This window comes from Osmerus eperlanus, unplaced genomic scaffold (genome assembly GCF_963692335.1).
Source record: "Osmerus eperlanus unplaced genomic scaffold, fOsmEpe2.1 SCAFFOLD_642, whole genome shotgun sequence".
NCBI classification, from domain to species: Eukaryota; Metazoa; Chordata; class Actinopteri; order Osmeriformes; family Osmeridae; genus Osmerus; species Osmerus eperlanus.
The window spans coordinates 1,294-16,947 of record NW_026911752.1 but is presented as its reverse complement, the minus strand read 5'-3'; the positions used below and the strand labels follow the sequence as shown (position 1 = coordinate 16,947).

Genomic DNA, 15,654 nt, shown 5'->3' with positions numbered 1-15,654 from the left:
AGGTAAACTAAGTCAATCCATGATCAAGTTCCACTCTCTCTTTCTAACGCTCATTCATTCTCTTTCTCTCTAACTCTATCCAACTCTCCCTCTTACTCTTTCTCTTTCAAACTCTTTCTCTCTATTTCTCTTTCTCTAACTCTTTCTCAAACTCTCTCTGTAACTCTCTCTCTTTCTCTCTAACTCTTTAACTCTCTCTCTAACTCTCTCTTTCTCTCTAACTCTTTAACTCTCTCTCTAACTCTCTCTCTTTCTCTCTAACTCTTCAACTCTCTCTAACTATCTCTCTAACTCTCTCTTTCTCTCTAACTCTTTAACTCTCTCTCTAACTCTCTCTTTCTCTCTAACTCTTTAACTCTCTCTCTAACTCTCTCTCTTTCTCTCTAACTCTTCAACTCTCTCTAACTATCTCTCTAACTCTCTTTCTCTCTAACTATTTAACTCTCTTTCTTTCTGTATCCCTCTCATGAAATTCGAACCCATTTCATGTGTCAGAACTTTCTCTAGCCTGACTAAACCCAAATAACGAGTGTTTACCTCTGTGTCTCCTCCCGACAGACGGACGATGCCGACAGATGACGTTCCTCCCCCTCTCCCTCCCAAGGTGGTACGCCCCAGGCCCCTCCCCCTCACAGACCTGCCTCCCCCTCACAGACCTGCCCCAGGCCTCCCCCTCACAGACCTGCCCCAGGCCTCCCCCTCACAGACCTGCCCCAGGCCTCCCCCTCACAGACCTGCCTCCCCCCTCACAGACCTGCCCCAGGCCTCCCCCCTCACAGACCTGCCCCAGGCCTCCCCCTCACAGACCTGCCCCAGGCCTCCCCCTCACAGACCTGCCCCAGGCCTCCCCCTCACAGACCTGCCTCCCCCTCACAGACCTGCCCCAGGCCTCCCCCTCACAGACCTGCCCCAGGCCTCCCCCTCACAGACCTGCCCCAGGCCTCCCCCTCACAGACCTGCCTCCCCCTCACAGACCTGCCCCAGGCCTCCCCCTCACAGACCTGCCCCAGGCCTCCCCCTCACAGACCTGCCCCAGGCCTCCCCCTCACAGACCTGCCCCAGGCCTCCCCCTCACAGACCTGCCCCAGGCCTCCCCCTCACAGACCTGCCTCCAGGCCTCCCCCTCACAGACCTGCCCCAGGCCTCCCCCTCACAGACCTGCCTCCAGGCCTCCCCCTCACAGACCTGCCCCAGGCCTCCCCCTCACAGACCTGCCTCCAGGCCTCCCCCTCACAGACCTGCCCCAGGCCTCCCCCTCACAGACCTGCCCCAGGCCTCCCCCTCACAGACCTGCCTCCAGGCCTCCCCCTCACAGACCTGCCCCAGGCCTCCCCCTCACAGACCTGCCCCAGGCCTCCCCCTCACAGACCTGCCCCAGGCCTCCCCCTCACAGACCTGCCCCAGGCCTCCCCCTCACAGACCTGCCTCCCCCTCACAGACCTGCCCCAGGCCTCCCCCTCACAGACCTGCCTCCCCCTCACAGACCTGCCCCAGGCCTCCCCCTCACAGACCTGCCCCAGGCCTCCCCCTCACAGACCTGCCCCAGGCCTCCCCCTCACAGACCTGCCCCAGGCCTCCCCCTCACAGACCTGCCCCAGGCCTCCCCCTCACAGACCTGCCTCCCCCTCACAGACCTGCCCCAGGCCTCCCCCTCACAGACCTGCCCCAGGCCTCCCCCTCACAGACCTGCCCTCCCCCTCACAGACCTGCCCCAGGCCTCCCCCTCACAGACCTGCCCCAGGCCTCCCCCTCACAGACCTGCCCCAGGCCTCCCCCTCACAGACCTGCCCCAGGCCTCCCCCTCACAGACCTGCCTCCCCCCTCACAGACCTGCCTCCAGGGTTTGGGTTCCACAAACGCAAATCAGATCTCTCTCCTATTTGAATATTTAGAGGAAGGCAATGGTTCACTGTGTGTGTGTTTCACCGATGTCCGAACCTCGGGGAGCTACCATGCCGTTAAGGGTTGTTGTGCTCTAGTCTGACAGCCCAGGACAAAACACCACAGAAGAAGACTGCGACAAGAAGGCCTGACGATCTCTGACCTCTGACCTTGTCTCTGCAGCCCAAGACCCGCACCAGTTCGGAGGAGAGCGTGACGGGGGAGGAGGATAAGGGGCGGCCCTCTCTCCAGGCCCCGCCCCCCCCTCACTCGGACCTCCAGCGCCCCCCCGCCCCACGCCCCGCCCCAGGTCCAAACGCAACGTCAAGTCTGGTGAGGATCTAGGCCGGAACCCTTCTCCGGTTCTGCACGGTGCTGGTCAGATACAAATACAATACGGGTTCTATCTAAGGGTTCTATCAAAGGGCTCTGTCCAGAAGGTTCCCCTGCCTTTTTCCAGTCAGTTCTTTTGTGGTTCCTAAAGGTCCTGCTGTACGTAGCACCCTTTATAATTTCAGCGTGCACTTGTTTTGACCCGCTGCCCCTCCCCACCCTCCCCAGACCCACCAGGAGTTCCGGTGGGCCTGGTGAACACCCCCCCTGACCTGACCCCCCCTGAGCTTCCCCCTAAGGACCCCCGCAGGAGGCTACACCTCCAGGTACGACACACTGAAGGAAAGATCAGAGACTGGGTTAAAAAATAGATTTTGTCTGTTTCAGCATATTACAAGTCTCTTTGAATGTCAGTGAGTTTGTCTTCTGTTGGATGTGGACATGGTTGGATGTGGTTGGATGTGGACGTGGTTGGATGTGGACATGGTTGGATGTGGACGTGGTTGGATGTGGATGTGGTTGGATGTGGATGTGGTTGGATGTGGACGTGGTTGGATGTGGACGTGGTTGGATGGTGGCGTGGTTGGATGTGGTTGGATGTGGACGTGGTTGGATGTGGACATGGTTGGATGTGGTTGGATGTGGACATGGTTGGATGGTGGCGTGGTTGGATGTGGTTGGATGTGGACGTGGTTGGATGTGGATGTGGTTGGATGTGGATGTGGTTGGATGTGGACGCGGTTGGATGTGAACGCGATTTCTCATTTGAGGCATCTAATGAGGATACAAATAAGTTAAGAAAAAACTGATAGTGTTTTTATTTATGTATCGATTCTCCTCGTTTCCAGGAGCCTGTTGAATGTGCCAGTCCTGTCATTAAGAAACCTCCGGTAAGTTTATCCAGCTTCTCCCCTGTATGGTACAGTACAGCCCTGGACTGGGCTAACCTGGTATTTACAGTATGTGTGTAAGACCTTAAAGACCTTCCTCCTCCTCCTCCTCCTCCTGTACAGGTGTACTTTAAGAAAGTGTTTCATGGCTGTCCTCTCAGAGTCAACTGCTCGACCACGTGGGAAAACCCAATGACCAAAGGTCTGCCTCGTTCATCATAACGCTCATCTTCACAGATCACACAAACACTGGGCGCTGAAACGACCGAGGTCGACCCTGTTACACGGATCGTAAAGACAAAAAGAGTTGATAAAATATGTTTCTAGTGTGTAACTGCACACCATCCAGCCTGGCCCATAACTTACAGTGACACCCCCCCCTCCCCGTCTCTCCTCTCCCCCAGATCCTCACCTGATCCTGGGTGCAGACGAAGGCATCTACACCCTCAATCTGAACTGCTCCGAGGCCACCATGGAGCTGGTGAGAACCTGCTCTAGTTTATATATATCCAAATTCCATAGAGGTAGATTGCGTGCATTCTAATCAGTTTTATTTCTATGATCCATGCTGGTGTGAGGCTACACCAGTTCTATCTAATTTAGTCTGGTGTTTCTACATGGTCTCTAGTGGCACCTGATCTAGTTGACTGTATATCCATGTCCTCTGAGCTCTCCTCTGTGTGTGTGTGTGTGTGTGTGTGTGCGCAGCTATACCCGGGGAAGTGTACCTGGGTCTACACCATCAGTAATGTCTTGATGTCAGTATCTGGTAAGACTCACAGACCAAAATACCTCTTCTACTCATGATGATGTGTTACCTTGTGTGTGCCTTACGTGTGTGTGTGTATGTGCCTGCATCTGTGTGTGTTGGTGTGTACTGGATGTGTGTGTACCTGTGTATGTATGTGGTGTGTTTGTATGTGTGTGTGTATGTATGTGGCGTGTGTGGTGTGTGGTGTGTGGTGGTGTGTGTGTGTGGTGTGTGCGTGTGTCTCCTCAGGTAAATCCTCTCAGCTGCACTCCCACGTGTTGAAGGAACTGTATGAACAGGCACGGAAAGACCAGCGGATGGTTTCCCTGCCAACGCATCGCTTGTTACCCAGGTAACCTGTGTGTGTGTTCAAATTACAATAGCTGTCATTCATTTACATTTAGTCATTTAGCAGACGCTCTTATCCAGAGCGACTTACAGTAAGTACAGGGACATTCCCCCGAGGCAAGTAGGGTGAAGTGCCTTGCCCAAGGACACATCGTCATCTGGCACGGCCGGGAATCGAACTGGCAACCTTCTGATTACAAGCCCGCTTCCCTAACCGCTCAGCCACCTGACTCCCATTCAAAACTCCTTAATTTGGAAATAATAGCGAGCTGGTTTCCATCATAAACCATCTTGTCCTTTCATAATCATCATCCTAACATCCCTGAATTTGATATCTAAATAAATAGATATTTTTCTGATCTTACCTATCGAGCAACATCACCAGCTTGTAGTGTTTGACGTGACATCATGCTGTGTGTGTGTTTATAGGAAGTACGCTGTGACCTGTAAGATACCAGACACCAAGGGCTGCCAGACCTGCACCGTAGGTGAGGATGGAGGACAGGGCTGGAGGGCAGGGCTGGAGGGCAGGGCTGGGGGGCAGGGCTGGGGGGCAGGGCTGGGGGGCAGGGCTGGAGGGCAGGGCTGGGGGGCAGGGCTGGAGGGCAGGGCTGGGGGACAGGGCTGGGGGACAGGGCTGGGAGGCAGGGCTGGAGGGCAGGGCTGGAGGGCAGGGCTGGGGGGCAGGGCTGGGGGGCAGGGCTGGAGGGCAGGGTTGGGGGGCAGGGCTTGGGGGCAGGGCTGGAGGGCAGGGCTGGGGGGCAGGGCTGAAAGGTGACAGCAGAGTGGATAGAAAACACAAGACTGGACGACATGAAGTTCTCTCCCCCCTCTCCCTCTATCTCCTCCTCCCGTCTCTCTCTCCCTCCCGCCTGCCCCTATCACCATCCCCTACCTCTCTCTCCCTCCTCTCAGCCAGTAACACCCTGCCCAGCTGTGTGTTCCTGTGTTGTGCTCTGGAGTCCAGTGTGGTTCTACTGCAGTGGTATGAGCCCATGCACAAGTTCATGCTGGTCAAGGTAGGACAGCTTCTCTCTCCCCCACCTCCCCCCTCCCCTCCACCTACCCCCTCCATCTCCACCTCCATCTCCACCTCCCCTCCACCTCCCCCTCCATCTCCACCTCCCCCCTCCATCCCCACCTCCCCCTCCCCTCCATCTCCACCTCCCCTCTCCATCCCCACCTCCCCCCTCCACCTCCCTCCTCCCCTCCCCCTCCCCTCCACTTCCCCCCTCCTCACAGCACCTACCATACCTACAGCCTAATCTCCCCACCTCCTCCTTCTGCAGCACTTTGACTTCCCCCTGCCCAGCCCCCTGAGGGTGTTTGAGATGGTGGTGGCCCCGCAGCAGGAGTACCCCCTGGTGTGTATCGGGGTGTCGCGGGGCTCGGGGCCCAGCCGGCCCGACCGGCCGGTCCAGATGGACCACATCAACCTGAACTCCAACACCTCCTGGTTCACCAGCGCCGGCCAGGGTATGGACCCTACCTTTTATATATAGTCACTCATTCAGTTTTTTGTCTTCTGTCTTGTTTCTTCTGCTCTGTGCATGTGTGTGTGTGTGTAGCAATGTGTGTGTGTGTACCAATGTGTGTGTGTGTGTACCCATATGTGTGTGTCCAGAGAGCCGCAGTTCTGGTACAATCCAAGTGACCCAGCTGGACAGCAACACCCTCCTAGTCCGTATTGACAGTAAGTTGACACAACACGACTGACTGATCCGTGACACTGACTGAGTTTGGCATGACCTGGTTCTCCACTGTTGCTGTTCCCTCCAGAGTCAGTTCACACAGTCAACCTGGAGGGGGCGACGCGGAGCCACAGGGCCTTGCCTGCTGAGACCAACTTCACATGTGATGTAGAACGAATAGGTGAGGAGATGGGTGGAGGGAAGGATGGAAATGTGAATGTCTCTGAACTTCCTATCCCTAACCTCATTCTCCTCTCCTCCCCCTTCTCTCCTCTCCCCTCCACTCAACCCCATTCCTCTCCTCTCTCCTCCTCTCCTCTCCTCTCTCCTCCTCTCCTCTCCTCTCCCTTCCTCCCCTCCTCTCAACCCCTCCTCTCCCCTCCTCTCCTCTCAACTCCTCTCCCCTCCTCTCTTCTCTTCCCCCTCCTCCCCTCTCCTCCCCTCATCTCAACCCCTCCTCTCCCCTCCTCTCCTCTTAACTCCTCTCCCCTCCTATCCTTTCTTCCCCCTCCTCCCCTCTCCTCCCCTGCCCCCTCCCCCACCAGTCTACGTGGAGGACAGCCTCCTGGGGGTGTGGCGTCACGGTTGGCAGCGGAGGGGGGAGGGGTCACAGGCCTTACAGGAGCTCAGAGACCTCAAGAAGACCTTCCGTCTGGTAGACTCTGACAGGTACAACACACACACCTAAACACACACACCTGCACACAGAGGAATACACACAGGAAGACACACACACAGGAACATGCTCATACACACCTGCTCATACACACCTGCACACACACACACACACACACACAGAGGAACCTGCTCTCTCTCACACACACACACACACACACACACACACACACAGGAATACACACAGAGAGGAATACACACACACAGACACACACACAGAGAGGAATACACACACACAGACACACACACAGAGGAACCTGCTCTCTCTCACACACACACACACAGAGTAATACACAAAGACACACACTTCCAAACCATACACACCCTTAGACAGACATGCTCGGTGAGCAGAGTTGTAATTTCCACTCCCTCCAATCCCCCGGCAGGATCGTTGTCCTGGAAACACGACAGACGGAGGACCAATCAGGGCTCTGCAACCTGTACACTCTGGAGATCGCTCAGGACTACGTCCTCATTCCTTGACCCCAGGGCATCATGGGAAACGTAGTGTGGACACTGAAATCAGACACGCTTGTCATGAAAGGCTCTGGTCTATATGGACTTATACGGGTAGTTTAGACAATATGAGAGTTCCATACTTCCAAATGTGTGTTTTGAGGGAGAGGGAACCCTTGATTGGTTGTTAGAAGGCCTTTTGACCTCTACTTCCTGTTAGGGTCAACCTTGCTGACCTGATTGTCCCATACAGGCAGGTTCATGCAGGATTCACTCTTTAGAGCTACAGCCAGCCTAGCCTCTCTCTCACACCCACGCACGCACACACACACACACACACACACACACACACACACACACACACCTGGATTTACATACAAAAGCACTATTAATTCATTGTAATGACGTTTTTCAATGTTTTTATTAATTCAGCACATTCTAATAAAATAGGTATATCAGCCTAAATAATATAATGTTTGTCATTCTTGTCTCTTTGTATTTTACATTTTTACTTTGTCATTGAGGGGAATGTGTTTCTTTCACATTCACTGAAGCCTCTACGGAGCATGCGCACTGAAAGAGCAGCCTAGGTCAAATACAAGCCAAAACATTTAAAAACGTCCTACATTTTGTATTTCCCTACATAAACGTAGTATATAGTTTCAATCTGGTCAAATGATGGTCACGTTCTCCTTGTCGCCTCGAGGTAAAACTGGTGCTGCGCAAATTATGATCTAGCCTGTAGATCATATGCACCGGGACACTAACGACTCGACAAATTACAGAGTGAGTGGTCTGGGCTTGCTCGAGCTTTCTGCCTACGACCCCCCTGGAACTTGACGCACGCACGCACGCTCGGCACGCTCGCTCACTGACAGAACACTGCCCTGCCCCATGGACAGGCGCGAGCTCTCCGTGCCGCTGATGGCAGGAGGAGAGGCAGGCTAGCATGGCTCGCAAAGGACCGTCTGTCGTCGCCCGGTTTCTAGCGATATTCGAGCACTTTTGGTGACACGCTGGACCCGCTGTCGGCTGGATATGAAGTCTGCGGAGATCAGTCCATCTCTCTCGTTTCCATTGTAGTCTTCGGTGTTCTATTTCCAGGTCAAAATCTTGGGTTTCCTGTGCGGCTTGTTTGTACTAAAAATGGCCGGAGATGGAGCGGCTCTGAAGGATATCAATGAGATTAAATCCCAGTTCAGGACTAGAGAGGGATTCTACAAGCTCTTGACCCTCTCCGACTCACAACAGCGGGGCGGACTACCTCGGGGTCCGTCCGCAGGTGCCACAGTGGGCCCCGGGGGCGGACTGGGTTCTATACCCGGCGGTGGGGTAGGTCTGGTGCAGGGGCCCGGAGCTGCCTCCTCCTCCAATGCCGCAGCCAACTCCTCTCCTGCGGGCTTCCTTCCCCCGGTCCGGGTCTCCATGGTGAAGCTCCAACCGGAGGACCCGAGCGAGGAGTCCGAGCGAGTGTGCTTTAACATCGGCCGAGAGCTCTATTTTTACACGTACACGAACATTAAGAAGGTAAATTGTCTCTCCGCCTTCAATTACAGGGTGACTGAGATTGATCACATTCAGGCAGTTAGCCTTAGCTAGTAGGCTCGCTAGCTTCATTCTGACGCTCAGTAGGCTACTACTAGCATACTGTTGCTCGGAATATATCGGAATATATATATATTATCAGTAAGACACAATATCCTCAACATTGAGTGTGTGCAGTTATGGCCGCGCTGAATGAGTGTATTGATGGGTAAACTGCACACAGTGGACCGAATGAAACTGATCATGAAGGCGGAAACATGTGTCAGGGATGGATGGATGGAATGTTACTATGTAAGCTACGGCAGCATCATCGGTAGAATGGAAACATCGGTGCGTTAGCGTGACTGGACCATTTTCGCCGCGCATCAAGGTATTGTCCTGAAACAAAACGAATGGGTATTCAGTGTATAGAATTAAAACAGAGTCGTTTAATGCTCGATCCTTTACACAGCACGCGCATTCTAATATGCACCGAAACAGACCGGCCAGAGGCACGCGGAGACTTGAGTATGTGATATGTAGGCATGCGTATGCCAACCTGTAGCAACGGGACTGCCGTTAGCGACTGGTGTCTGTTGGAGAGAATGAAGTCTAATTTATCAGTGTTGGATGAGGCCTGGGTGGCCTGTCCAGATACAACTTCTATTTTGAAATTTCAGAGGCTTCTAATTAATATAATTGAACCCCGCTACCCAGGTGAGACAATCACCACCATATGTGATGCTGATTAGACTCTCTTTACTCTCTCCTCTTCTCTTACTCCCTCTCTCCATCTACCTCTCTCCACCTGTCTCTCATCTCTCTCCATCTCTTTCTCCATATCTCTCTCCATCTCCCTCTCTCCACCTGTCTCTCATCTCTCCATCTCTTTCTCCATCTCTATCCATCTCTCTCCCATATCTCTCTCTCCATCTCTCTGTCCATCTCCCTCTCTCTCTCTCTCCCTCATCTGCCATTCTCTCCCTTTCCTCTTTTCCTCTCTCTGGTTTCTTCTCTGTCTGTATCTGTCTCCCCTCCCCACACCCCAGGCGGTGGACCTCAGTAAGCCGATAGACAAGCGCATCTATAAGGGGACCCAGCCCACCTGCCATGACTTCAACCAGTACTCGGCCACGGCCGACAGCGTGGCCCTGATCGTGGGCTTCTCAGCTGGCCAGGTCCAGTACCTGGACCCCATCAAGAAGGAGACCAGCAAGCTCTTCAACGAGGAGGTGTGTGTGTGAGAGAGAGAGAGAGAGAGAGAGAGAGAGAGAGAGAGAGAGAGAGAGAGAGAGAGAGAGAGAGAGAGAGAGAGAGAGAGAGAGAGAGAGAGAGAGAGAGAGAGAGAGAGAGTAGGATGTGCGTGTGTGTTATGGAGGGGCGCAGGTGTGTGTGTCTGCTTGTGAGTGTGTGTTTGGGGTGGGACTTGTTAGAGTGTGTGTTTGTATTGTTCTTTCTTTGAAATATGCATGAAACTGCAGAGTCATGCTCAGTGTTAATGAGCTGGTCTGGAGCAGGCATGTAAGGGAAGACAGCTTCGGTGACACGAAGAGTTCCACTTCCTTTTGGAGGTGTTTTGTTAAGGCTCTGAACCAATTAAGATGTTGTTGTAAATTCAGGGGGTGGTGTTTGATAGGAGTTTCCTGTTCCATCTCTGAAGCTTCACCTCCTCTGAGAAGTCTCTGAAGCTTCTCTCTCTCTCTCTCTCTCTCTCTCTCTCTCTCTCTCTCTCTCTCTCTCTCTCTCTCTCTCTCTCTCTCTCTGTCTCTGTCTCCCTTCCCCTCTCTCTCTCTCTCTCTCTCTCTGTCTCTGTCTGTCTCTGTCTCTCTCTGTCTCTGTCTCTCTCTGTCTCCTCTCTCTCTCTCTGTCTCTGTCTCTCTCTCTCTCTGTCTCCCCTCTCTCTCTCTGTCTCTCCTCTCTCTCTCTCTCTCTCTGTCTCCTCTCTCCTCTGTCTCGTTTCCTCTCATGTACATGCCTGTGTTAGTCTCTCTTCTGTGTCTCTCAGTCTGTCTTCATCTTTCCTTCTGTGACCTGGTTGCTCTGATATTTATCATCATTAAACTGTCAGTGATCGAAGGTGAATGAAGCGACGTTCTGATGAAGCCAGAATCTTCCACTTCTTCTGATTCCTCTTCTTTACTTTCTCTCTCCCGCCCGTCCTCCCTAACCTCCCCCTCTCCTCACTCCCCTCTCCATCCACTCTCCTCTCCTTCCTCTCCCACTCCTCCTCCTTCTCCCCCCCCCCTCTCCCCCTCCCCCCTCAGAGGTTGATAGACAAGTCCAAGGTGACCTGTCTGAAGTGGCTCCCTAAGTCAGAGAGCCTGTTCCTGGCATCCCACGCCAGCGGCCACCTGTACCTCTACAACGTGGAGCACCCCTGCGGCACGGCCCCGCCCCAGTACTCCCTGCTGCGGCAGGGCGAGGGCTTCGCCGTGTACTCCTGCAAGACCAAGACCCCCCGCAACCCGCTCCTGCGCTGGGCCGTGGGCCAGGGCGGCCTCAACGAGTTCTCCTTCTCCCCGGACGGCGTGCACGTGGCCTGCGTGGGGCAGGACGGCTGCCTGCGCGTCTTCCACTTTGACTCCATGGAGCTGCAGGGCGTAATGAAGAGCTACTTCGGCGGGCTGCTCTGTGTCTCCTGGAGCCCCGACGGGAAGTACCTGGCCACGGGCGGAGAGGACGACCTGGTCACCGTCTGGTCGTTCGCTGAGAGCCGCGTAGTGGCGCGGGGCCACGGCCACAAGTCCTGGGTCAACGTGGTGGCCTTCGACCCTTTCACCACCAGCCTGGAGGACGAGGAGCCCATGGAGATGAGCGGCAGCGAGGAGGACCTCCAGGGGGCGCCGCCCCCCGTCCACTTCGGGAGGGTTCGCACCAGCAGCACGCTGTCCCGTCTCTCCCGCCTCTCCCGCCTCTCCCGGCACAGCTCCAGGGGTGGCGGGTCGCCCGCGGTGACGTACCGGTTCGGCTCGGTGGGGCAGGACACCCAGTTCTGCCTGTGGGACCTGACGGATGACGTGCTGTACCCCCGTCTGCCGTTGTCCCGCGCCCTCACCAACACCTTCGGCTCCGCCCTGGCGCCCTCGGGGAGCGGGGGGCTCAGCAACGCCGGGGGAGGGGGGGTGGAGGGGCACCATCACCCTACCACCACCACCTCCTCCAACCCCCACCAGCCCCCCACCCTGCCCCTGCCCTTGCCCCGCTCCCTGTCCCGGTCCAACTCCCTCCCCCACCCCGCCGTGGCCAACGTCTCCAAGGGCGCTGGGGCCACGGAAGGAGGGGGGGTAGGAGGAGGGGGCGGAGGAGGGGGGGGAGGGGGGGGAGGGGGAGGAGGGGTGAACAGCACTCCGTTCAGCATCGGCCGCTTCGCCACACTGTCGCTGCAGGAGCGCAAGTCGGACAAGTCCGGGGCGGGCGGGGGCCACGGGGGGGTGGCCGGGGCCGAGAAGGAGCACAAGCGCTACCACAGCCTGGGCAACATCAGTAAGAGCAACGACAAGATCAACGTGGCTCCTCGCAGCGCCCGCCTGGACGCCGCCAAGGTGCTGGGCACCACGCTGTGCCCCCGCATGCACGAGGTGCCGCTGCTGGAGCCCCTGGTCTGTAAGAAGATCGCCCACGAGAGGCTCACCGTCCTGGTCTTCATGGACGACTGCATCATCACAGCCTGTCAGGAGGGCCTCATCTGTACCTGGGCGCGGCCTGGGAAGGTGGTGGGTGAGGGAGGGGGGGGTGGAGGAGTGGGAGGGAGTGAGGGATAAGGAGGTGAGGGTTAGGGAGTGGGTGAGGTTGTGGAATGGGGGAGGACTAGGGGTAGGGCTGTAGTCTTTAGGATGTCTGTATGGGATCAGAGGGCCAGGTGGGATCAGAGTACAGACAGAGAATACAGCAACAGTTGTTGTGTGTTGTGTACTTGCCTTGGGTCTAATTCTTCCTCTCTCTGCCTCCCTCCCCCTCTCTCTCCTTCCCTCTCCCTACCTCTCTCTCTCTTCCTCTCCTCCAGAACTTGACAGCACAGAATGGGAACTCTCCCAGTGGAACTGTAGTATAGCTGGTGGCCCAGCTTTGCCCTCAGCCTTGACCCTGCCCCCCCCCCCAACCTCTGTCAAGAGTGGGAGGGACTTCACCCCCCCACCTACCCTCCTTGCCATAACAGTATTGCACCCCTGATGTAACACATTAACCCCCTCGCCGCCCTCACCCCAGCCAAAACCTCCCCGAGCACCTCTGAGGAAGAACTACGTATAGAAACATGGACCGCATTACCCAGAAGCCTCGAGGAGGATGCACTTCCCCCATCTCCCCTCGGCGAAACACTACAAAAGCCACGGCTGTTCTATTTTATTTATTTATTTTATCACAGGAACTGTAGTAATTTATATTGTAAATAGTGAGAATACTGTATAAAGACTAAGGAGTATTGACTCAACCAGTGAAGAAAAATTCAAAGAAGAAGAATATAAATATGTGAAGATCCTACTTATATTATACATGGCATCATGGTGGGTTGTATATCTGCTGTTAGGGACGCCAAGATGGTGACAATGACGTGCCGTTTTTGTGTGATCATTTTTCCGTTTGTCACATCCCAAACAAACGTCATTTTGGTTTTGTCACAAAGACTTCCTGTTTCGGTCATGAAGAAGGATGACCAATGAGTAGTAGGATAAGAGAGAGCGAGAGAGAGAAAGCAGAGAGAATCGGAGAGGAAGAAGGGAGAGAGAGTGGGGAAGGACAGAGAATGAGAGGAAAGAGAAAGGGAGAGGAAGGAGAGAAAGAGGAAGGAGCTAATGAGAGAGAGGAAGAAGGGAGAGGGAGGAAAGAGAGAAAGGAGAGACAGGGCTGAGCTGCGAGCACAAGGCTGCCAACCCTCCTGCTGTGTTTCCAGAAGGATTCTAGTCGGTCCTACACGACCATGTTGGATTCACTACTAGTGATCTCTGGTCAGATCAAGCCTGTCCTCATTGGGTAGTACACTTCAAGTTCCTACAAAGTGTACTTCTAAGTCCTGTGTGAGATCAAGAGGGCTGTCTTGTGACCAGGCTGACACACACACACCAATTTACTGACACAGCACACAAGGACACACCCTGACACTATAGATGCAGCCGAGCCCCCACCTTCCCACAATGCCTCACGCAAGACTTTGCACAGCCAACTGTCAATCTCATCTAAACCCACCAGAAAGAGTCTAAAAGCTGGCCTCGGTCTACTTGTAGTTTATTTTATTGATTTGTTTTTTCCCCTGTTGTGTTTTATGTGGCTCCTATCTGAGGTTGTGCCCCTCTACTGGTGACATCATGTCAGATGTGGGTGTGGGTGTGGGGGGGGGGGGGGGTCCTCTATGGAAGGGTTATCCACCATGTTTGTTTATCAGAACAGTTTTGACTCTTAAATTTGAAACTCCCATTTCCAGCTGTAGAGGTCTGAATGTTAGTCACGGAAACACAAAGCCTGACGTCGGACAGACGATAATACATCTTACCTAGAGATGTTACGGCAGTATGTGCTGCTTTGTTAGGAGTCGGTTATACAGGCCAATGTCACAACACAGGAAACGCTTTAAATTCAGTCTAATTTGACAAATTCACTCTATTAAGAGTCTGTACTCAGTATGATCCCACTCGGTACTGTAGCTCTGAAGCGGGGGCCAACTAGATCAGCTAGGAGTTACCTAGGCAACCATTTCCTATCTGACTGTCAAAGATGACAACCCTGCTGACTGTCAAACACTTTCCTGTAACTAAGGGGCCAACGCAGTTTGTGTCTGTCTTGCCAGTGGATGAAAATAGTATTATCTGGGACAAGTCACATAAACGTACTAGTTACTTTGAAAAATATACCGTCACGCCACTCGTATCCAGCGTTGACGTTGCTGTACTGAAATCGATGACCTATCGAAAACTGACCAGGGGTCGTGGTTCAAACATTTGCTGAACAACGACACCATGAACAACCGTTCATGTGAACTCCATCTTCTTCATGCCTCGTCTGAAAGCAACAACTCAAAGGAAAAATATACTTTAAGTATACTTACATTGTATAAGTTGTTGCCAATAAGTATGTGAATATACAAAATCAGTACTTTTTAAGTACACATCCAATTGTGTGGAAAAGGAACAATATAATGAAAACGTATTAAGCTCTCATTTAATACTTTTACATTAGAAGTATACTCTTTTTCTGCTTGTGAAGGGAAAACCATGCTGACTATGCCAAGGCAAGAAAAGAACACCATAATTCCAGTCGTTTTTAACATTTATGTTCAACCGTTTACAGCACTAGAACCATAGCATGTAATGTCGTTTTTTTTCTGTGTGCATTAAACACTCACGTGCGCATCAGCGGATGAAGAAAGCAACCAGAGGACATCACTGTACCAAGTTTGTATATGGAGATCTGTTATTAAAACTAAACCTGAACGCTACTTGGCCTTTCGCGTGTGTGTGTTATGATCTCAGCAGCACAGCTGTTTCACTGTCAAAGACCACTTGCATCACTTATTGTCAAAATAAAGTGAGGGGTAGTGGTCTGAACAGCCTGTAGTTTAGGAGAGAGGGAGAAGTGACGTACTTGGGTTTTAACGGGGTGTTGAGACATACTACCATGTCTAGTAGCTACTTCAGATTTGGATTTACCCGGTATATTACTTCCGATAGGCCCTACTGACTGCCCGGTACGGCTCAGGCAATCATCAAATCGCTTTAGTTTCATACAGCTGTCACAGCTTTATTTCACCCTATAGTTTTATTCAAATCGTTCTTTTACTTATTTTTATTAGACTAGTCTTCTAGGTTACCTTGACAGTTTGAGAGGCCGTTGGTAATATTCTCGCTGACCAGTAGGCGGCGGTGTATCGCACCTTTTCCCACAGCAAACTCAGAAGAAGAGGCGTGACCTTTTTAGTCGAAAACATACGAACCTGATGACGCGGGGCGTAGTTTAAAGCTGTTCGGACAGACGTCCAGCATGTTGGAAAAACAAAAATAATAACACGAATTCGAAATATTTTTCTGAAGCAATTTGGACTTCCAAAATGGATAGGAAAGAGAAGCCCGCTGGGAAACGGTAAGTCTGCCGACTTGATCACTTTTATTTGAAAATC

The 15,654-nt window shown here is 53.3% G+C and overlaps 2 protein-coding genes across 2 annotated transcripts; both read left to right on the top strand.

Moving 5' to 3' along the window:
* Nucleotides 1-2,064: 2,064 nt before the first annotated feature.
* LOC134016559 (mitogen-activated protein kinase kinase kinase kinase 5) lies at nucleotides 2,065-7,507 on the top strand (the record flags this gene model as incomplete). Its single annotated transcript, XM_062455902.1, has 15 exons — nucleotides 2,065-2,080; nucleotides 2,164-2,214; nucleotides 2,443-2,540; nucleotides 3,063-3,104; nucleotides 3,228-3,306; nucleotides 3,509-3,585; nucleotides 3,813-3,873; nucleotides 4,105-4,207; nucleotides 4,633-4,691; nucleotides 5,119-5,222; nucleotides 5,493-5,679; nucleotides 5,828-5,896; nucleotides 5,983-6,075; nucleotides 6,440-6,563; nucleotides 6,956-7,507. Coding segments are annotated over 15 exons (1,260 nt in total), but the record flags the coding sequence as incomplete, so codon positions are not given.
* A 328-nt stretch (nucleotides 7,508-7,835) lies between these two features.
* On the top strand, nucleotides 7,836-14,976 carry zmp:0000000529 (WD repeat-containing protein 20). The gene is made up of 4 exons (XM_062455903.1): nucleotides 7,836-8,552; nucleotides 9,599-9,781; nucleotides 10,814-12,262; nucleotides 12,553-14,976. The coding sequence occupies exons 1-4, from the start codon at nucleotides 8,172-8,174 to the stop codon at nucleotides 12,598-12,600; spliced, it is 2,061 nt and encodes a 686-aa protein (XP_062311887.1). The 5' UTR covers nucleotides 7,836-8,171; the 3' UTR covers nucleotides 12,601-14,976.
* The last annotated feature ends 678 nt before the right edge of the window (nucleotides 14,977-15,654 follow it).